The sequence below is a fragment of the Boleophthalmus pectinirostris genome, unplaced genomic scaffold (assembly GCF_026225935.1).
Source record: "Boleophthalmus pectinirostris isolate CB_2022bp ecotype Guang Dong unplaced genomic scaffold, ASM2622593v1 HiC_scaffold_23, whole genome shotgun sequence".
Lineage (NCBI taxonomy): Eukaryota > Metazoa > Chordata > Actinopteri > Gobiiformes > Gobiidae > Boleophthalmus > Boleophthalmus pectinirostris.
Window position 1 is genome coordinate 30,909,690 of NW_026571207.1, and position 21,934 is coordinate 30,931,623.

Sequence of the window (21,934 nt, forward strand, 5' to 3'; positions counted from 1 at the left end):
TAACTTGAGTAACAGAGCTTCCAACAGAGGTGTGCTTACAGTTAGCATCACAGTACAGTGGAACATCACAGGATCATAAGAGGGATTTTTTTAGGGAAGTAAAATTTCTTCAGAAGTGTAAGTTCTAACCTCAGCGACATTCACGTTTCCTGTGGTCGTGATTCCTAAAAGAAGTGTGACATTTTGTAAATACACTTAACTTAAAAATAAAATGAAACCACTAAATATACGATCACATTTTCCATTTAAATATGTTATGTTAAAATAATGTATATTTCTAATTGGATCATACCAAAAATGATTTGCTTGAATCAACATAAAATAGCCTAATTACATTGAAAAAGGTTATATGATTTATATAGTTAATATGAAATGTTTTAGTGTGTAAAGGGAGAAAAATCCCACACATCGTCATACTTACAAAAAGATTAGGATAAACAGTTGTACTGTTCTCACATTTTGCAAATAAGACAGTGTGCAGTATGTTTTTTTCTTTTTCTCTGTGTTCTCGGACTGCTCCCTCTCCTCCAGCACACTCGTCTCAATTCAATATTATTGTATATATTGATATTCAATAACAGTTGGTTTAAAAGCTAGATAGATAGAAAGCTTTAATGCCATACTGTGAAACATTCCAGACAACATATTAACATGTCCTTTGAGAGAAGGATTTGATGGACCCTCTGGGGTTGAATAATGGCATCACTTGTTGAAGCTGTTATGAGAAATAATAGTTGATTTATACTGTCAGAAAAGGCACTGGACTCATGTGACTCATGTGGCCCAGTAACACAGATATTAACCCCAAACCAGGACTAGATCTTTATTTTGACAGTGAAAAAGAAACCTCCCGTGTAGAATGGGCATGTTATGACGTGAACCTACCTGTTATTGATACTTGGCAGCTGAAAGCACTACTCTGTCTGAAGCTCTGTTACTCCACCAGTTATCTGTTGAGAAAGAGCTGGTTTAGTTGGAACTACAACAGGTGAGTGGATTTGTGCTCTTAAACAAGTCTCTCTCAAATAAAATTAATCAACAGTTTTTCAGTTTGTCACTCTCACCTTTTTGTTGAAAATCAAACACCTAAACAGGTTTCAGTGTGAGAAAATAGCGCAGCCTAAATATGCACTATATGTCACTATAACAGATTAAAATTGTGCAGTAGCAGTCCTTTAATCACAGTGTCAGGATCATGAAAAAGTATTACAAGGATAAATATTGGCCTGTCATTTGGTTTTACTTTGCATGGAACCTGTGGAAGTCAAACAACTGGTCCAACTGGCTCCATCCGACCACAAACAGTCTGTCCCACCACATTTTAGCTTCGGTTTCTGTTTGGAATATTGCACAGTACGGCATTAAAAGTATCCACTCAATTATTATTATTATTATTTTCAAAACTACCTTGAAATACATGGATTCTTACATGGAGTGGGGTCACCTCTCCATAGATCTGGCCTGTAATTTCATGTTAGTGTCATAAATCCATCTGGCCCTCATGGTTCACAGCAGATTCCAGGTTTGATCCCCAGGTCACACAGGCATGTCTGTGCAGAGTTTGCATGTTCTCCCTGTGTCTGGGCAGGTTTCCTCTGGAGTTGGGTCCCACTGGATGCCACTGAAGGATGATAATGACTGAAGGATGACAGTAAAGTGTACCTTAATTTAACATTCCAGGCAAAGCAATAACATCTAAATGGAGACAGACAGTGAGTGAACTCTCAACCAGAAAAGTTACACAGGTTTGGTTTGTATAGTGCCTGAGATAAATATGCATCATCATTTTTAATCAGTTGAGTCGTAGTTAGTGAAGGAAAGCAGAAAACAAAAGACAAAAACAAAAATACTGGTGTGGTCACTGACTTTCATTTGTGTAATTTAGACACATTTTGGCCCTTGTTTACATTATGGTTGCTAAGTAACATGTGTCTATACCTATCTGCAACCAGGAAATAAAATTATAAACTAAAATTAATAATAAAATTAATAAATTAAGTCAAACTAAATTACAAAATTAAAAAAGACTAGCCATCTTTTTAGTAAAATCTTAAATATATTGATGTTGTTGTGTTTTAGACAGTTCAATAGTCTAACCAGTGACATGAACTTTAAGACCTCAGATGATCCAGGTTTAGTCCAGGTTAATGGTCTTGGTTCATTCCTGATTTAAACCTGTATGTAGTGCAGAATATAGCTCCAGTCAAAGCTCACACTAGTCCTGGTTAAATCTTATTTATGTCCTGGTTTAGTCCTGTTTTAGACCTGAGATAGTGCTAGTTTAGACCTGACATGTAGTCCCAGGTTTGTCCTGTTTGAGACCTGATAAAGTCCTGGTTTAGTCTTGGTTTAGTCCTGGTTTAGTCTTGGTTTAGACCTGGTTTAGCGGTTCATGCTCTTTGTTTAGTCTTGGTTTAGAAATGATTTAGTCTGGGTTTAGTCCTGTTTTAGTTAGTTTAGTGTTACTGTTGCACACATGGCTGAGTCCTCACTCTTGCTTTAAACTTTGTTAGTCCTTGCTTAGTGACTTGATTAGTACTGGTTTAGTCTTGATTTAGTCTTGGTTTAGACCTGGTTTAGTCCTGATTTAGTCTTGGTTTAGACCTGGTTTGGTCGAGGTTTAATCTGGGGTTAGTCCTGATTCTAGCTGTGTGTTACTGTTGCACACATGGCTTAGTCCTGGCTCTTGTTTTAGACCTTGTTTAGTTCTGGATTAGTCTTGGTAGACTGGGTTTAATCTTGGTTTAGAACTGATTTAGTCTGGGTTTAGTCCTGGTTTTAGTTGCGTGTTACCGTTGCACACATGGCTTAGTCCTCACTCTTGCTTTAGACCTGGTTTAGTCCTGATTTGGTCTTGGTTTACACCTGGTTTAGTCCTGGTTTAGTCTCGGTTTAGACCTGGTTTAGTCCTGGTTTAGTCTTGGTTTAGACCTGGTTTAGTCCTGGTTTAGTCTTGCTTTAGACCTGGTTTAGTCCTGGTTTAGACCTGGTTTAGTCCTGGTTTAATCTTGGTTTAGACCTGGTTCAGTTCTGGTTTTAGTTTTGTTTTACTGTTGCACACACGGCTTAGTCCTCCCTCTTGTTTTAGACCTGATTTAGACCTGGATTAGTCTTAGGGTTTATGGTCTGAGAGTAAATCTGTTTAAATACTGTCCTACACCCAGTTTTATTGCAGTTCAACCTTGGTTCGTGAGTGTGAAAAGAGAATCACAAATACATATACGACACTTTATGAATGAAATAAAGGGTCCATATCCATACCAAAGCTTCATGCATATTTTATTCAAGAGTAAAAAAGTGAATTGTCCCAAGGGGCATGCGTACAGTGTTAGTGACTGGGAACCAAACAGAAAAACTGCAGGGGAAAAGTCAATTATAACAAGAAAAAAAAAGATTTAAAGTGCATATGACATTTTTAAAAAAAGATTTTCAAAGTATAATTTCGTTTGGTGGAATGGTTACCGTGGTAAATATAAATAATAGTTTTAGCTCAGTCGAGTGACAGTAAATAAAAGTTAAAAAATAAAAGTTGAAAATTACAGAAAATTTCAACCAAAATTTAAAGACAATTTTCATTTTTCTGACAGTTTAAACATTAATTAAGCAAAAATAAAGATGCTGTCATATATTTTTATTTGTCTAATCATAACTATTGTGTAAATTAGACAAGACCATTGGCTGTTGTTAATATTATGGTTGCCAGGTAACAGATGTGACGCTAACTGGAGGCACTACTCTGTTAGAAGTAGTGCTTTATTTTTGAGTCATTTGACAGGACCATGAATGCTCGTGTCGATCACAGGCTCCTGAAAATGAAAATGTTTTTTTATTTTTTCTCATGTTTTCAGACAGTTTGGGTTAATGTGTGCATTGCTTCGCCATGGTAACCGCTGAACATTCCGCCACCAGAGTCACATGCGCTTCAAAGTACCTGTCCAACCCGGAAGAGAAATGATAAACTTCACCAAAACCGTAAAACTATAGGAAAAATGAAGATCATTAAGAGAGATATAATTATGTTAACTCTGTTTTATTGAAATGTGTAGTCTTACTTGTCATATGCACTTTAAAATTGTACAAAAATGAAAAAAAGAAAACAGAAAATGTGGCACAATTTCTATGGCACAGGGCTTTGAGGAGGGTCTCTCAAAGAAGCACAATATAATGAACCAAAAAGAGAAAGAGAGAGAAAGTGTTACTGGCTTAAGATATCGAGAAAACGTCCATTATATCATAAATATAATTATAATATCTCCATGGTAACAAGAGGAACTGTCAGTATACATGGCAACCAAACCAGGATCTTTCAAGTTTTTAACCATGCAAATCATGCTTATGGCTGCCCTCCGCCGTTTACAATATAATATTTAAGGTCATTCATTAAGATAATTACCGTATATATATATTTATAGTTTATCGATATTATTTGTATTTTTAAAAACAAGTCATGTACAAAGTAGTAGAGGGAACAGTGAAGGAGGAAAGAAGCAGTAGCATATAGTCAGGTCTATACAGTGTCCAGTGATTGAAAGAACACAAAATGAATACAAAAAATGTTATGTACAAAATAAATAAGTTAATACTGAGCCAAAACGAGAGAAAAAAAATCCTTACGATAGTAGTGACACACGCAGCACACTTAAACAAACAGAAATCGTCACGTTTTTATCAAAGAACTGAAGTCATGCATGCACCGAGGAGAGCTTAAATGCTTTACACAGACCTTTTTCACTTTCTCTGTTATTTCAAATCTAAACTAGAGGATTCCCAGCCGTCGTCGTTGTCGTGTGAGCGGACAGCGCCACCTACGGGCCTGGAGGAGGATGGGTGCATGGATACAAGCGCGTCGGATTACTGCGCGGTACTGCATATTCGATTATGTGCAAGAAAAAACGTCGTATTTACACTCGCACAGACTAAGCAGACTGGTCCAGAGACAGATAACGGAAAGCGGAAAGGTGAGGATTTTGAGTTTTGAATGGAGCAGATGGACTCTAAAACAAAACAATGTGGTTAAAAGTGTGTTGTGTAGTTTTTCTGGTGAAGGGCCCGTCAAAATGCTTTTTTCCATGGAGATGTTATTGCTTTGTCTGGAACGTTTCACGGTATGGCATTAAACCTTTCTATCTCCATGGAGACCGAACCAGGCCAAGTTACGGGACAGATCTGTGGAGAGGCGCTCACAGTCAGAATGCCTGGTTTTTTTTTTTAGTTTTTTTTTTTTTTTTTAGGTATTTTTGACCTAAAATAAAAGCACCTGTAATTGAATAAATGTAAGGTAGAGCTGTTTAATGTCATACTGTGGAACATTCCAGGTAGAGCAATGACAGCCATATAAACAAGCAGGTGACGGACCCACAGCTAAAAGAATTACATTACTTTTAAGATGCAGATTGAACAATAAACTTAATGGGAGACTGTTGGCTTAGCAATCCTTTGAAACACGGACACACTCTCTATCACTTTAGCCTAACTTCACATATTTTTCTTTATATTCTTAGCAGCCTTCTTTTATATGTTGTGGAAGCTCCAAACATGTTAAAATCTTTAGTAATGAAGCTACTGTATGTTTCACTCTTAATGACATAGTTAATTAGTTTTCCTTAATACAAAGTTTGCATATTTTAGTTAAAAAGCAAATATTAATGACCACTACGAAGGCGCTGCTCCATGTACAACTTCAAAATCCTCCTCTGAGACTGTCCCAGGACCAGACAGACAGGGTCAAACCGGTCTAACTGAGGTCTCAACCAAGATTTAATGGGGTCTAAAGGCGGTCTAAAGAAAGTCCACTCATTTCAATGGGTCCAGTGTCTCGCTACAAAACAAAACTCATCGTCTTCCCATTATAATAAAACTACAGGCTCAGATTCATATTGTCCACACGTATGTTTTTCCCCAAAGAGAATTCCCAAAGAAAAAACACATTTCCAAATATATATAATATGTATATGTATAACTGCACACACATTTACATAGTTAAGCATCGCACGCACGCAGGCAGAACTATCCACAACCCAAAAATATTCCAGTTTTTTTCCTGTTTTCGGGAACTGGGCAGCCCCCAAATTTCCTGACACAACATTCCAACCAAGACACAGCTCAACTCATCATGCCACAACGTTCCGCCACAAACATATGAGCCCTCCGTCCTCTGGGATCTGTAGTCCTCCGGGAGTTGTAGTCCATTAGCGTAGCCCGTAGAGAGGTCCATTTGAGCTTACACCTTTTACAATGGGGAGGGCTATATTCTCAAGTGTTGCCTATTAGTATTGAGTTAAATGCGTATGTACACTATATATGTTTGTATGTGGGTGTGCGTGTTTGTGTGTTTGTGTGTATCACGGTATATTGCTGTTATTATCTGTTCCATTGGGCTCGGCCATGTTCATTCTGCCCATAGACAAACCCACAGAGTTGACTGCGTCTCTCCTCGGGGGCATTCGTTCATTGATTCGGTCCAGTCCTTTAGCCTCTTCGAAACTGCTGATTCTGTGTTGAGGAGAGAAGCCACGGATCGCTGGAAAAAAAAGAAACAAAACAAAAAACACAAAATTTAAAAGCATAAAATTAAAGGTGCGTTGTGTAATTTTTCTGGTGGAGGGTCCGTCAAATGCTTTTCTTCATGGAGATGTTATTGCTTTGTCTGGAATGTTTCAAAGTATTGTATTAAACCTTTCTATCAAGACCAAACCAGACCAAGTTACAGGTCAGATCTGTGGAGAGGCAACCCCGCTCACAGTCTGAATGCGTGTTTTATAGGTATTTTTTAACTATAAAACCACTTGTAATTGAGTAAATGTAAGGTAGCACTGTTATACTGTGGAAAAATCCAGGAAAAGCAATAATATCTCCATGGAGACAAGCTGGTGACGGACGCTCCACCAGAAAATTTGCGCAATGCACCTTTAAAAAAAAACTTTTTCGGGATAGTTTTGCGATTCCAAACTTGTCGCGATGAAGGAAAGTGGAAATATTCAGGGTCAAACTGAAATTTCCGAAAACCACATTTGATTGAAATGTGGAGGGGCATTTAAAGATTCAGTACGCAGCATTGTTTGTTACTAGGCAACAACATTTCTCAAGTTTGCTTCCAAATACATCCAAAATAGTGGAAAACAAATACCCATTTAGACAAAGAAACTTGGTCAGATTAATAAAATTTGAATGTAGAATTTTTTTGTCCACTTGTTCGTATACAATCAGTTATTTTTTATTTTATTTATTTTTTGGGCAAACTGTGTAAAATTTTTCAAAATCTGCAGACTGAAGCTTTAAATGCAGAAAATACAAAGAGTATTTTTTCTACAAAGCACAAAGAAGCAGAATCACAGTCACCTCAAGAAAATACTATAAATAAATAAATAAATAAATAAATAAATATGATTAACATATTTGTCAAACATTATAGTCTTTTCAGCTTAGTTTTCTGAGTCAAAATAGAGACTGATTTTGGAGCTAAACTAAAAAAAAAAAAAAAAAAAGACCAGTGTAGTAATATATAAATGTATTTTTCATTCTAGATTTTTCCTTTTAATACTTGAGAAAATATTGAAATTATAACAAAGGAATTAAAACGGGAATTGAATGAGAGTATTATATAACTATCCATGGGCTTTTGGGTTGTAACAAAAAATTGGTAGCAAATTCAATTCAAAACACAATTCAAGCACAATATTCTTTCTTTGGATTGGTCAAAAGTCCTCAAAATGGCGCCCATAACTCGAACCTGAAACTCATGCGATTTCAGTGTCAGCCACATTTTATACCATAAAGTTTGACAGATACGTTTCAGATTCTCATCGCTGTAAAAGAAAAACCTTCACAAATATTCCCAAAGTTGTAATTCAAAACAGCAATTAAAATTCCCTTTGCACTGTGCGCTGTGTAACTTTTTGTTTGGGGGTCCGTCACCTGCTTGTTTCTATGGATATGTCATTTCTCTGCTTGGAATGTTGCACAGTGTGACATTAAACAGCTCTACCTTACATTTATTCAATTACAGGAGGTTTTATAGCTCAAAAATACCTAGAAAACAGGCATTCTGACTGTGAGCAGGGTTGCCTCTCCACAAATCTGACCTGTAACTTCGCCTGGATGATGTAGAGAGTTTAATGCCATACTGTGAAACATTACAGAGAAAGCAATAACATCTCCGCAGAGAAAAGCATTTGATGGAATCTCCACCAGAAAAGTTACACAATGCACCTTAAAACACATGCCACGACTGCCACTGTGTTGGAGCTACAGTTGTCTCAACCCAGGTACAAAAAGCAACATTTTAGCACAATATAAAATCTAAAGCAACAATAATTCACCCATAATTTATTTTCATGAACAAATTATGGCTTAGGCCGGAGGAAGCAACAGCAACAAACAGAAGACTACAGGAGAAGAGACACAAAAACTACAAGGACATGGACAAAATCTGTTTAAGCACACAGCACACATCGTCATCTGTATTTTTGTTTTTCTTAGTTGTATTTAGACCCAGATGTGCTGCTGTAGCTTGTGCAGAGACAGATTGGTGCATGTGCAGTCAGGAAAAACAAGACTGACACCGGACCAGGTCTAAAGGACAGGAGGATCCACTACGCTGAAAGATATGTGTTCAAATGTGCTACAGAAATATCTTATGTGTTGCTGTGTATGTGCTTTGCAGATTGAGATGTAAAGCTGCTGATTAAAATCGGTTTTATTTTTACATTATTTTGCTTGTTCACTTTTTCATTTATTCATACCAAGTTAGATGACCTAGAGGAAAAAAGGGGAACCTGCCTAATACATGTACATTTTTCAATGTGGTTAGAGGCATATAAATCCAGTCTACACAGATTTAAATGTGCACTAAGTAACTTTTCTTTCCTTGTTTCCATGGTAATGTTAGTGCTTTGCCTGGGATGTTCATAAAACAAGCAAGGCCAACAAGACCAAATTACAGGTCACATCTGTGGAGAGGGCTACTCATACACCACAGTAAGATATTTTTTTATTGTTGCAATAAAAGTCCATGTAATTGAATGCTCTCGACCAGAAAAGTTACATAGTGCATCTTTAAATAATAAAAAAAAAAAGAAAAAAAATGCATCAAAGTAAAAGTGAAAGCAGAACAGCACTTTGGCCTCTTTTGGAATAGAACCAGTTAAGGAATTCCTGAAAATGCTTTTTTATTTTTATTTTTATTTTTTTTTAGTTTTTCAGCACTTCATTTGCTAAATTGTTGGTTTTCAATGATTTTCAGATGCCATGAAATTGGACGTTGGCCTCTCTGTTAGAACTCAACTGTTCATGTGATGAATGAGTGAAAGTAATTCTATGACTTTGGTTTTAATTTGTTTCTAAAATGAAAAAGAGTAGAGAGAAAGAGTAATGTTGGATGTGATGGTGTTAGTCTGTGTGGTTAGCAATGTAGCTATGGTTAGCGTGTTAGCATTGTATTTGTTTTTAGCATGTTAGCATTGTAGCGGTGGTTAGTATTTTGACTGTGGTTAGCGTGTTAGCATTGTAGCGGTGGTGAGCGTGTGGTGGATTGTGGGTAAAAGTTCATGGGCTCATGGTCGACACGTTACCTTCAGCGTCCTTCACTGTCTCGATGGCTTCTATGGCCTCAATGGTGGCTGAGGGATGGAGAGAGAAAGAAAGAAGAGACAGACAGAGCAGAGAGAGGACAGAGAAAAGAGAGGAGAGGGAGAGAAAAGAGAGGAGAGAGGGAAGAGAGATAGTAGAGAGAGAGGAGAGAGGGAGAGAGAGAGAGGGAGAGAGAGAAGAGAGAGGGACAGAGAGAGAGAGAGAGGGAGAGAGGAGAGAGAGAGAGAGAGAGAGAGAGAGGGAGAGAGAGAGAAGAGGGACAGAGAGAGGGGAGAGGTGAGAGAGAGAGAGGGACAGAGAGAGAGAGAGAGAGAGGGACAGAGGAGAGAGGAGAGAGAGAGGAGAGAGGGAGGGAGAGAGGGAGAGGTGAGAGAGGGAGAGGTGAGAGAAGAGAGAGGGACAGAGAGAGAGGAGAGAGGGACAGAGAGAGAGGAAGAGAGAGAGAAGAGAGAGGGGCAGAGAGAAAGAAGAGAGGGGAAGAGAGAGAGAGGAGAGAGAAGAGAGAGGGACAGAGAGAGAAGAGAGAGGGGCAGAGAGAGAGGAGAGAAGGACAGAGAGAAGAGAGAGGGACAGAGAGAGAGAGGACAGAAAAGAAAGAGAGAGAGAGAGAGAGAGAGATGAGAGAAGGACAGAGGGAGAGGAGAGAGAGAGAGAAGAGAGGGAGAGAGAGAGAGGAGAGAAGGACAGAGGGAGAGGACAGAGAGAGAGAAGAGAGGGGCAGAGAGAGAGGAGAGAAGGACAGAGGGAGAGGAGAGAGAGAGATAGAAGAGAGGGGCAGAGAGAGAGAGAGAGAGAGAAGAGAGAGGGGCAGAGAGAGAGGAGAGAAGGACAGAGAGAAGAGAGAGGGACAGAGAGAGAGAGGACAGAGAAGAAAGAGGGACAGAGAGAGAGGGAGAGGAGAGAGAAGGGAGAAGGACAGAGAGAGAAGAGAGAGGGACAGAGAGAGAGGAGAGAAGGACAGAGAGAAGAGAGAGGGACAGAGAGAGAGAGGACAGAGAAGAAAGAGGGACAGAGAGAGAGGGAGAGGAGAGAGAAGAGAGAAGGACAGAGAGAGAAGAGAGAGGGACAGAGAGAGAGGGAGAGGAGAGAGAAGAGAGAAGGACAGAGAGAGAAGAGAGAGGGACAGAGAGAGAGGAGACAGGGACAGAGAGAGGAGAGAGAGAGAAAGAGTCAAGGGAGAAAAGGAGAGAGAGAGAAGAAATAGAGACAAGGAGAAAGAGAGAGGAAAAAGAAGAGGGATAGAGAATAGAATGAGGTATGAAAGAGAGAGAGAAGAGAGGAGGGGAGAGAGGGAAAAAGAGAGGCAAGGGAAAGCGATAGGAGGAAGATAAGGAGTTGGAAGGCGTGAAAGAGAGATTGGTAGAGAGAAAGAGGGAGAGAGAGAACAAGAAAAATAGAAAAGGACAACAAGAGAGAGAAAGAGGGGAAGAGAAGAAAAAGGAGAGTAGACAGAAGGATAGAGAGAGAAAAAGAGAGAGAGAGAGAGAGAGAGAGAGATGGGACGAGAGAGAGGAGCGGAGCTGAAACATGCTTCTGTAACAGTCTGGGGTCAACACCAGGGGGCGGTGTGGAGCACTGAACACAACACAACCTCACACTGAGCACATTTTAGGATCAGACAAATAGGGGAGTGTAACCATGACTACAGGGATAAGGTCAAATTCAGGATCTTATATGGACAGAAGACGACTATAACGAGAAGAACTAATTAAAGATCAGTTGCCATATGATTATATATGATTACAACAGTTTCTCTGGTTGTTTTTTTTGTTAGTTAAAACAACTGTTAACTTGAACTGAATACAATGAAGGAATACAGACACAGTATAAGTGATATAGCTGAAATAGCACTTTTTAAATTAAATATAAGACAGTTTTCAATTAAGGATTATTGTAGATTCATTGCACCAGTACAGCTTAAAAGTCCAATAATACACAAATTTGATTCTTGTGAGCGTTATAATGTTGTTACTTCATCAAAACATATCTGGAGGTTGTGTTTTGTTTCTTTCACACATATTTAAGTAACCCTGCATTTTTTTTTTCTATATATATATCTCCAGAGCTCAAAATACTCTGTTCCACCTTGTGATGTCATGATGTTGTAGTTTTCCAAATTAACAGCCCAAATGATTCAAAGAAATGTGTATGGATTTTAAAAACACAATGGAGCACTTCCTGTATTAACGCATGACATCACAAGGTGGACCTGAGTGCTTTCTAGTTCAGAGAAGAACTCAATATGCAGGATTTGTGTGTTAAACGTGTGAATGAACAAAACACAACTCCAGGTCTGTTTGGGATGAGGAAATAACATTAGAACATAGATCAGAATATAGTGGAATACAGGCGCTTTAAAATAATCTAAAGAAGAAATAATTGTTGCTATTGTGTCCTTGCTGAAAAAACTTCACCTGCCTACAGTGTCTGTCTGTAGCTTTGTGCTTACTTAATATTTAATCACAGTGTTGGGGAGTAACAGATTACATGTACTGGCGTTACGTAATTAGAGTACAAATTATGAGTAACTGTATTCAGTTACAGTTACTGTTTCAGTGAGTGGTAATTGGATTACAGTTACTTTGTTGAAATAAATGGATTACATGGTGGTATTTTCCTGTTTTCAGATTTTGGGCTAAACCAGGACTAAAACCTAAACCAGAACTAAACCAGGAGTAAACCAGGACTAAATCAGGTCTAAACCAGGACTAAACCAGGACTAACCAGGACTAAACCAGGAATAAACCAGGAATAAACCAGGACTAAACCAGGTCTAAACCAGGACTAAACCAGGACTAAACCAGGACTAAACCAGGTCTAAACCAGGAATAAATCAGGACTAAACCAGGACTAAACCAGGTCTAAACCAGGAATAAATCAGGATTAAACCAGGTCTAAACTAGGAATAAATCGGGACTAAACCAGGTCTAAACCAGGAATAAACTAGAACTAAACCAGGACTAAACCAGGTCTTAACCAGGACTAAACCAGGACTAAACCAGGTCTAAACCAGGACTAAACCAAGTATAAACCAGGTCTAAACCAGGATTAAACCAGGTCTAAACCAGGTCTAAACCAGGACTAAACCAGATCTAAACAATATGATACCTAACAGTAGGGTGGACATACTTTAAGGCAGCAGTGACCTCATATAAAAATCATTTCTCTATCAATAATTTTAAAAATTTGGTTAAGGAAATCTGGGCTTTTTATTGTCTTTTAGCAGACAAAACATCTTATGTTAAGATTCTAGTCTTTGCAAACAAATGCCTGTTCATGGAGACTTGGGCTCAGCCAATTTGAAGAGAACAAACAAGAATTTTCAGGATGTGGTTGATACATTCATGTAGTTTTAAAAAGCATGACAATATCAAGTAATCCAAAGTATTCAGATTACATTACTCATTTTAAGTAATTTAATGGATTCCGTTACAAACTACATTTTGGGGTATGTAATCTGTAATCTGTAGGGGAATACAGTTTAAAAGTGACTTTCCCAACACTGTTTAATCACAAAAAGCTTTGGGTAGAGCTGCTTCTCCGTCTGACTTAAAAAGAAATTCAGTATTGGAATGTAAAACCTATACTGAAAAGTCCTCTAGATCTTGCTATATTATAAGATTATATGGCATTTTGGAGATCTTTAGAAATACAAAATTATGTCAAAAATATGCTAAGATTTTAGGCTATTCTTGGTCATCCTCAAAAGCATGTTTCAGCTTTTTCAAATGAGGTCATGTCCAAAGTTAGCAGGGGTTAGCTGGAGTTAGCATTAGCAAATGTTAGTTTACGATCAGACTAAATCCAAGGTTTGTTTGTTAGCGGTTTGGGTTAGTCTCTCCAGCGGTGAGGTGAAGCCAACAGGATGGGCCCGGCTTAGACCTCATGAGTGAGTTTGTGGGGTTAGATATCGAAAGGGTTCCAGATTTGGACCAGGACCAAGACATGGACCAGGACTTGGACCAAGACTTGGACCCGGATTCTGACAAGGACTAGGACAACATTCGGACCAGAACTTGGACCAGGGCTCTCGGGCCAAGACTTGGACCAGAACTTGGACCGGGACTTGGACTGTGGACTTACCGCTCTGCAGGGTCTGTTTGCCTCCGGACAGGACTCCACTGGGCAACATCCCGGTCGGGGTCAGACCTTTGAGGGTCAGAACGTTCTCACTCTCCTCCCTAAAAAAAGAAACATGGAGAGATATCAGTTAGAAATACTGTGCAAAAGATAATTGCTAAGATTTAAGATAAGATTATCGTCTGAGTAAAATGAAAATGCACTGGTTTACATGTCTGCGGGAGTTCACACTTCTCCTGGTTTGAGTCCACTTTAGTCCTGACGTAGACTTGGTTTGGTCCTGTTCTAGTCTTGGTTTAGTCCTGGTCTGATCCAGGTTTAGTTGTAGATTTAGTAACCAGTTAGTCACAATTTTCATGTAGTGAAGTGTTTTCAAGTGCAAACACAACAAGATAACAAAATAGTTCTAAAGCAACTAACATGTCAGCATTTATTGCCTACAGCACATTCTTCTGCTGTGTATCTTTTTTTAATCTTCTTCTTAAAATTCTTAACAGTCTAAAATGTCATTTATAATAATTTCCCTAATTTGTATTAATTTCATTGGACAGATCCTCCACCAGAAAAAATAAGTCTAATGAAAATAAAATGGTAATATATACCAAGATTTGTCAATAATCAACCACCCAGACATTTGATTTTATTGAGTCTGTCCTTTCACTTCCCTTTTGGATTTTATTTGCAGATTTAATTGCGTGCTACTAGATGCTAACAATTCCCCAAAACACTTGAAAATGAGCCTTAACACTTGCCGTAGGACTGAGAACATCTTGGCCATCTTCCCAATGGCTCTGATCTTGTTTTTGATCACCTCTTTCCTGGCGGCCGCTGCACTCGCTGAAAATAACACAGTGAAGCACATGTCAGTCACACCAAAACACTCTTTCATTCATTAATTTATTAATTGTTAGTAATTAATTTAAGATTATTGTCTGAGTAAAATATAACATAAAAAACCCAACATTTTAAAATACAACCTAAAAATATGTATGTTTTTATTTTTTTATGTTTTTTTTACCGTCATAAATCTCGTCCCCATCGTTCATGAGCTCATCATCTGAACAAATACTGAGCACGTTCACCAGCATCTCAGTCACTGCAAACAGACATAGAAACGTACTGATACTTTGCAGCTGATGTCATCAACAGTCTTTGGTGGTGTGACGCTAACTAGAAGCACTGCTCTGTCTGAAGCTCTGTTGCTGAAGTTAATCTTTAATCTGTGCTTTATTTTAACAGAACCTGAGCAAAAAGAGCTGATTTATTTGAAACTACAACAGGTGAGCTGATTTGTGGTGTTACACAAGTCTCTCACACCAAGCCAACAGTTTTTAGTCACTCTCACCTTTTTTGCAGAAAATCAGGCTGGTGTATGAACATGTGTGTGTGAATGGGTGAGTGGTTCCTTGATGTAAAGAGCTTTGAGAGCCTTGAAGGTGGAAAAGCTCTAAATAAAAATGTGACCATTTATAATTACCATTGACGAGAGGCCTAAATTTCCACAAGTACTGATACTTGATTGATCATAAACTGATAATTAACTGCAGATCTAATTTGAATGCTGAAAGCCAGAGCTGTTGCTGTTTTGAGGGTCCACTGTACATGTGTCTGTTGTTTACTGTACATGTGTCTGTCTGTACATGTGTCTGTTGTTTTGGGGGTCCACTGTACATGTGTCTGCTGTTTGTTTACTGTACATGTGTCTGTTTGTTTTGAGGGTCCACTGTACATGTGTCTGTTGTTTACTGTACATGTGTCTGTTGTTTTGGGGGTCCACTGTACATGTGTCTGTTGTTTACTGTACATGTGTCTGTTGTTTACTGTACATGTGTCTGTTGTTTTGGGGGTCCACTGTACATGTGTCTGTTGTTTACTGTACATGTGTCTGTTGTTTTGAGGGTCCACTGTACATGTGTCTGCTGTTTACTGTACATGTGTCTGCTGTTTTGGGGGTCCACTGTACATGTGTCTGTGTTTACCACTGTTTTGGAGGCTCACCCTTCTCTCCGACGAAGGGCAGGGACCAGGTGAAGACGTCCATGAAGTTGGGGAGCCAGTATGGGTGAGGAGAGCAGTTAAACTGACGGATGTTCATCACATTGTTCTCGTACTTCAACACAGCAGCTGAAACACACAACATGCACTTTATATTGGAAAATACTGAAACACACAACATGCATTTGAAAGGTACATTGTGTAATTTTTCTGGTGGAGGGTCTGTCAAATGCTTGTCTCCATGGAAATGTTATTGCTTTGTCTGGAATGTTTCACAGAATGATATTAAACCTTTCTATCATCATGGAGACCAAATGAGACCAAGTTACAGGTCAGATCTGTGGAGAGACGACCCCGCTCACAGTCTGAATGCAGTTTTTGTAGGTATTTTTGAGCAATAAAACCACCTGTAATTAAATAAACGTAAGGTAAAGATGTTTAATGTCATACTATGGAACATTACAGGCAGAGAAATTACATCTTCATATAAACAAGCAGGTGACGGACCCTTCACCAGAAAAGTTATACAGAGCACCATGCATATTAGAAAATACAGAAACACAAATATGATTATATTAGACTGGATTCAGCCCTGAAGAAAAGCTTTTAGGAAAATATTAAAGCACTGATACGTACTAAGTTAAAAAGTCTTTAAATTTGCACTGCCCTACATTCTAGTGGTTCATCACCTGTTTGTCTCCATGGAGATGTTGTTGCTTTGTCTGGAATGTCCTGGTATGGCATTAAACATATCCAGCTTGCATTTACACAATAACATGGGTTTTTATTGCATTCTTACAATGAATGGGCTCGCTTCTCCACAGATCTCACATGTGACTTGGTCCTATGGTGTCACCTGCTGTCTTCCTAGAGATAAACAAGTGTAATCTCCAAACATCTCCATGGAGAGATGCTGGGGAGGGAACCTCCACCAGAAAAGTTAGTGCAGCTTTAAATAAAGTCTGAGGTTGGAAAGACGGTGTTTATGGAATAATTATTTGGGTGACAGTACGTAAGTTTTGGATTTGAAAGTTCCCAATCAATTATGTTTCTCTTGAATTGACTTTTTTGTAAGCTTCTGTTATTACTACAATTGCACAATTAGAACTATTACTTTTATTATTTATTTAACCAAGATCTTATTTTGAAGAGAATCCTCACTCCACAAAAAAGCCTCTACCATGTCCAGGAGCTTAATCCAGGACCTGCTTGCTGTGAGGATGAAGTACTAACCACTGTGCCACCTTGATACTTTATAATTGCTACTTCCTACTTACTTCCTACTAATATCAGAAGAGTTATTGTATTTTTTGCATTTTCACCTTTGTTGTTGTAGACGTCTAGGTAGTTTGGAGCGGAGAAGATCGTGATGAGAGAAGGAAAACCCGTGGTCTGGCTCTTCCTGTACATCCGATATCTGAGGAGAGCGACAGAACACACATTATAACTAAAATAAAGTACTGTTATGAAAAAAAAAAATACACTAAAGAGTTTATAATATTTTTAGATCTTCTTTTATTCTAAATTATTATAAAGAAGAGTTTTTACCCTGCATCTTGGGCCTCGTGTGCTCTGATGATGGACAGGAGGTTGTTCGTTTGAAGAAATTCACACACGGCTGGGTAACTGCACACAGTATAGTTAAGAGTGTGTGAGTGTGTGTGTGTCCCGTGTTTGTTGTAAGCAGTTTAAAAGTTCATAGTTATGTATTAGCTAAAACAATACAAGAAACAAAGCAGAGAAAGATGTGAAACCACCTCATTAACTGCTAAGATAATATTGGGGGGAAAAAAAAAAGGCTGACTATGGCATATTTTTTAAGGGTGTACTATGCAACTTATCTAGTAGATGGTACACTTTATTGCTTTACCCAGAATGTTTCACAGTACTGCATTAAACATATTGCCACCAGGCCAAAGTACAAGTCAGATCTGCAGAGATGCAACACTGATAATGCAACACAGCAAATAAAAACTGTGTGCTTTTATATCTTTTAGCAATAGAAACACAAGTCACTGAATATAATGATGAGGTTATTTTCAAAAATGTGAATGCCGTACTGTGGAACATTCCAGGCAAAGCAATAACATCTATATGGTAGTATAGTATGTAGTGGTATATAAAATTATATAGTGGACCAAAAATGTTACATAGTACACTTTTACATTACAAGTATTTATGTCTACTCTTGGTATATTGTGCAGCGTTAGATCTTTTTTTTAAATGTTTCTCAGTTTTAATTACAGTAGTAGTACCAACAGTGTCCAGCAGGTGGTATAAAAACACCTCATTTGTGTGAAGGCAGAGACGTGGGGGGGGCAGAGCAGGCTGTGTACGCTGGGCAATAGATTCTTTCATTTTGACTCAGAAAAGTCCACAAATATCTCAAATTCAAAATTACCTGCACATTTTAACTTTAACAATCCCCCTTTCCACCATAATAACAATAAATATAGCCTTGTATTTTATTTTTCCTTCTTGGCTTTTCACTGTATCTTCAAATCACTTCATATCACTGGCGCTGATCGTCATGGCAACAGCAGCCCGGTAGTCCCAGGGGATTGTGGGAAATCGTTTCATGCTCAAAGTGCGCTGTGGTGTTGTGCTGTGTGTGTGCTGGTGTGTGTGAGTGTGTGAAAACTACAGCCCCCTATTCATTGTTATACTGAAATAAAGGCTGTTTTTATATTATTGGCCTAATTACTTTAAAAAGAATCGCTCCATTAAAATTGTATTTGCAATTTTTCAGGCTTTTGTGTATAAAAAATGTATGTAAAAAGACCCCATAGAGACTGCATATTTTGTTCTTTGTAGATTACATTAAAACCAGGTAATTGCATTTTTTTTTTTCTTGAATAATACTTTCTTTTAAAATATCACATTAGTTTCTAAATGTTTGCTGTAAAAATGAGTATTCTCTTTGGCGTTTGAAAGTACAGAGCTGCATTATGAACCAATTAAAATTTTTCTCACAAATTTTTTATTATTTTGTTTACAATTCAGAAATGTATAAATATTAAGTGTCAAAGTAATTGTAAATAATTCCTGGTTTAATGACGGCATGTTTTAAGGTTCACTTACTGATTTTTAAAAAATTATAGTATAAAGAACCAATACCCCTCACACACACACACCCACACCCGCACACACGCACGCATGCAGACACACACACACACACACACACACACACACAACCAGACCTGATGTAGGCCCAGTTTAGGACTTGTTTTGACCTGGTTTCCTGTTTTTAATTTACGCTACATAAAATGAATGAATCAAATAAAAAACAGACCTGAACTAGACCTGATTTAGTCCTGATTTAGACATCATTATGGCCAGGTCTAGTCCTGGTTTAGACCTTATTAAGATCTAATTAAGTCCTGGTTTAGATCTTGTTCAGAGCTGGTTTAGTCCTGATTAGACTTTGTTCAGGCCTGGTTCAGACCTGGTTCAGTCCTGGTTTAGACCATGTTCAGAGCTAATTTAGTCATGGTTTAGACCTTGTTAAAACCTGGTTAAGTCCTGGTTTAGACCTGGTTCAGACCTGGTTTAGTCCTGGTTTAGACCTTGTTCAGTGCTGGTTCAGTCCTGGTTTAGGCCTTGTTCAGCCCTGGTTCAGTCCTGGTTTAGGCCTTGTTCAGTCCTGGTTCAGTCCTTGTTTAGACCTTGTTCAGACCTGGTTCAGTCTAGGTTTAGACCTTGTTCAGACCTGGTTCAGTCCTTGTTTAGACTTTGTTCAGACCTGGTTCAGTCCTTGTTTAGACCTTGTTCAGTCCTGGTTCAGTCCTTGTTTAGACCTTGTTCAGACCTGGTTCAGTCCTGATTCAGTCCTGGTTCATATCTGGTTTAGACCTGGTTCAGCCTAGTTTAAACATGGTTCAGTTTATTCCTGTTTTTACTGTGCATAAAGCGATGTTCAAATGAACCAAACACTAAAACAGTGAAAGCTCTGGTGATCTGCTCCTGTCACAGAGCTGGAGCTGAAGCTGAAGCAGTTTTGTTCAAACGTGGCTCTATTTTTAGTTCGGTTCACACTGGCCTCAAAAGTGGCCCAGATTTGAGAAGATTCAAGGTATTTGTGGTTTCGTTTTTCAGTTTCACTAAGACAGTTAAATGGGTCTGTACTCTGAAAATACACTTTATTTAGGTGTGAACGTCTTTATTTCTCTTTTTAACAACCAAGGTCTTGTACCTGTATAAACCTTTTCCACACTACAACTCAATTTCCAATCTAAACAGGTCCGTATTCATTTGAGAGAAAACTGAAATATAAATTGCCTTACTTACACAAGAACTGGACGCATGTCAGAACATGTTTATAGAGGTCTGAACTACAGATTTAAATTTAAATTTAAGTATTGATGACTACATGAAGGCAGACAGTTAGACAAATACATAATTCATTTAAATAATTCAGTTCATTTCAATTCATTCAATTACTTATTTATTTCATTCATTAATTAACTCAATAAAAATGCTAAGAATCAAATACTTTTAAATCAATTTTTACAGACAGTTTAAACTGACTTTTGACTAAACCAATCTGATAAACAACATGTTCGTTAGTTAGGCAACACAAATTATTTAATTTATGAATTAATTGTAAATATAAGTTATATAGTGTTTGATTCCTGCTGCTGCCTCCTTGCTAGGTTACTTTTGTAAAATATGATGGTCATCTCAAAGAGCAGGCTCAAAAGGCTCAAAAGAGAATGGAGTTTCAGAGTACAGAAAACTCTGTCATTGAGTGTGATGCTTGTGAGTCCATGCCCATCTTTAAAGAATCTATAGTATATTATAGTATAGTACAGTATGTGTTGTACCTGTAGAAGTATGAGCAGCCTCTGACCGTGTTGTGTCCAAAATACTCCTGAGTTTTCTCGTTGCCAAAGTCCTCCAGAGGATCGGCCCACAGCAGGTCACACATGGGCCCAAAGGCTGGGGGCTCTTTAAACCTGTCCAGCTGAAACAACACAAGAACAATGCATTAGTCTAATATAGATAAGATAAATTTATGATTGCTGACTCCTGTGCAGGTTTTGACAAGGAAAATTATGCAAAACATAGGCAAACTGTTGTGACTAAGGTGACAACAAAAGACAAAAATGAAAGAGAAAATTATAAAAATTGAAAGAGTTATTTAAAATTCATTGTATTGTACTTTGTCTTTCAAATAAAACAATTACTCAAAAAATCCATTGGTTAAAAGAGATGACACTAGGTCTGTCACAACAAGTTTTGAAATGCAATACATAGACATGCATAGAGACAATAAACAAAAACATTGAAACCAATCCCAAAGCAAAATTATCCACAAAAATATGCTAAATGTACAATATTGTTAAATATTGCTGAGCTGTATAAATAAACAGCAGAATGCAACACCTTTGTGTAATTTTAGTTCATAATTCAATCTTAACATACTGCAGTTAAAAATAACTAAATAATAAATTATTTCCCACAATTACAAATAAAAATGATAAATACTGACCCCCCAAAAATATAGTTTCATTTATAAAATACTGAATTGTAAGTCTATATAGTATTTATCATGACAGGCCTACATTTTACCAATTGTTTTTACTGAATCAATTTCTTTTGCTTCACTTTTGATTCACTTAAGTCACGATTCAAATCAACTTTAGATTTTGGACTCCAGATTTTCCATTCATTTTCTTCTGCTTATCCGGGGCTGGAACACAGGAGCAGCAGTTTAAGCAGGGACTCCCAGACTTCCCTCACACACCTGGAGAGCGCAAGCCTCCTTATCCGGTCGAGAACCGTGGCCTCGGATTTGGAGGAGCTTATCTTCATCCCAGCTGCTTCACTCTCGGCTGCAAACCGCCCCAGTGCATGCTGCAGGTCCTGGTTCAATGGAGCCTTAAGAAAACATCATCTGCAAACAGCAGAGATGAGATCCTGTGGTCCCCAGACTCGACTCCCTCTGGCCCCTGACTGCGTCTAGACATTCTGTCCATAAATACAATGAACAGAACCGGTGACAATTGGCAGCCCTAGCGGAGTCCAACATGCACCGGGCACAGGTCTGCCTGGTTTGCCAGGTCTGTCTGGGATCAGACAGCCCTTAGCAAAGGGTTCTGGACCCCATACTCCCGGAGCACCCCCCACAGGACACCACGAGAGACATGGTCGAATGCCTTCCCCATATCCACAAAGTACGTGTGAACTGGCTGGGCAAATGCTCATGAACCCTCAAGCACCCCATGGAGAATATAGAGCTCGTCCAGTGTTCCACAGCCAGGATGAAAAC

General features: G+C 38.4%; 1 protein-coding gene across 6 annotated transcripts in view; it reads right to left on the reverse strand.

Annotated features, from left to right (window-relative positions):
• Nucleotides 1–3,247: 3,247 nt before the first annotated feature.
• ppp3cb (protein phosphatase 3, catalytic subunit, beta isozyme) overlaps nt 3,248–21,934 on the reverse strand; it is an 84,299-nt gene continuing 65,612 nt past the window's right edge. For 5 of the 6 annotated variants that reach the window (XM_055159188.1, XM_055159186.1, XM_055159187.1 and 2 more), the window contains 9 exons: nt 20,487–20,626; nt 17,212–17,289; nt 16,986–17,080; nt 15,667–15,792; nt 14,687–14,764; nt 14,421–14,505; nt 13,672–13,769; nt 9,570–9,617; nt 3,248–6,520 (listed from right to left, as the gene is read on the reverse strand). In XM_055159188.1, the coding sequence (XP_055015163.1) occupies nt 6,342–6,520; nt 9,570–9,617; nt 13,672–13,769; nt 14,421–14,505; nt 14,687–14,764; nt 15,667–15,792; nt 16,986–17,080; nt 17,212–17,289; nt 20,487–20,626 (927 nt within the window). In that variant the 3' untranslated portion in view covers nt 3,248–6,341. The remainder of the gene's footprint in view (nt 6,521–9,569; nt 9,618–13,671; nt 13,770–14,420; nt 14,506–14,686; nt 14,765–15,666; nt 15,793–16,985; nt 17,081–17,211; nt 17,290–20,486; nt 20,627–21,934) is intronic. The other variant, XM_055159189.1, reaches the window with a different exon arrangement.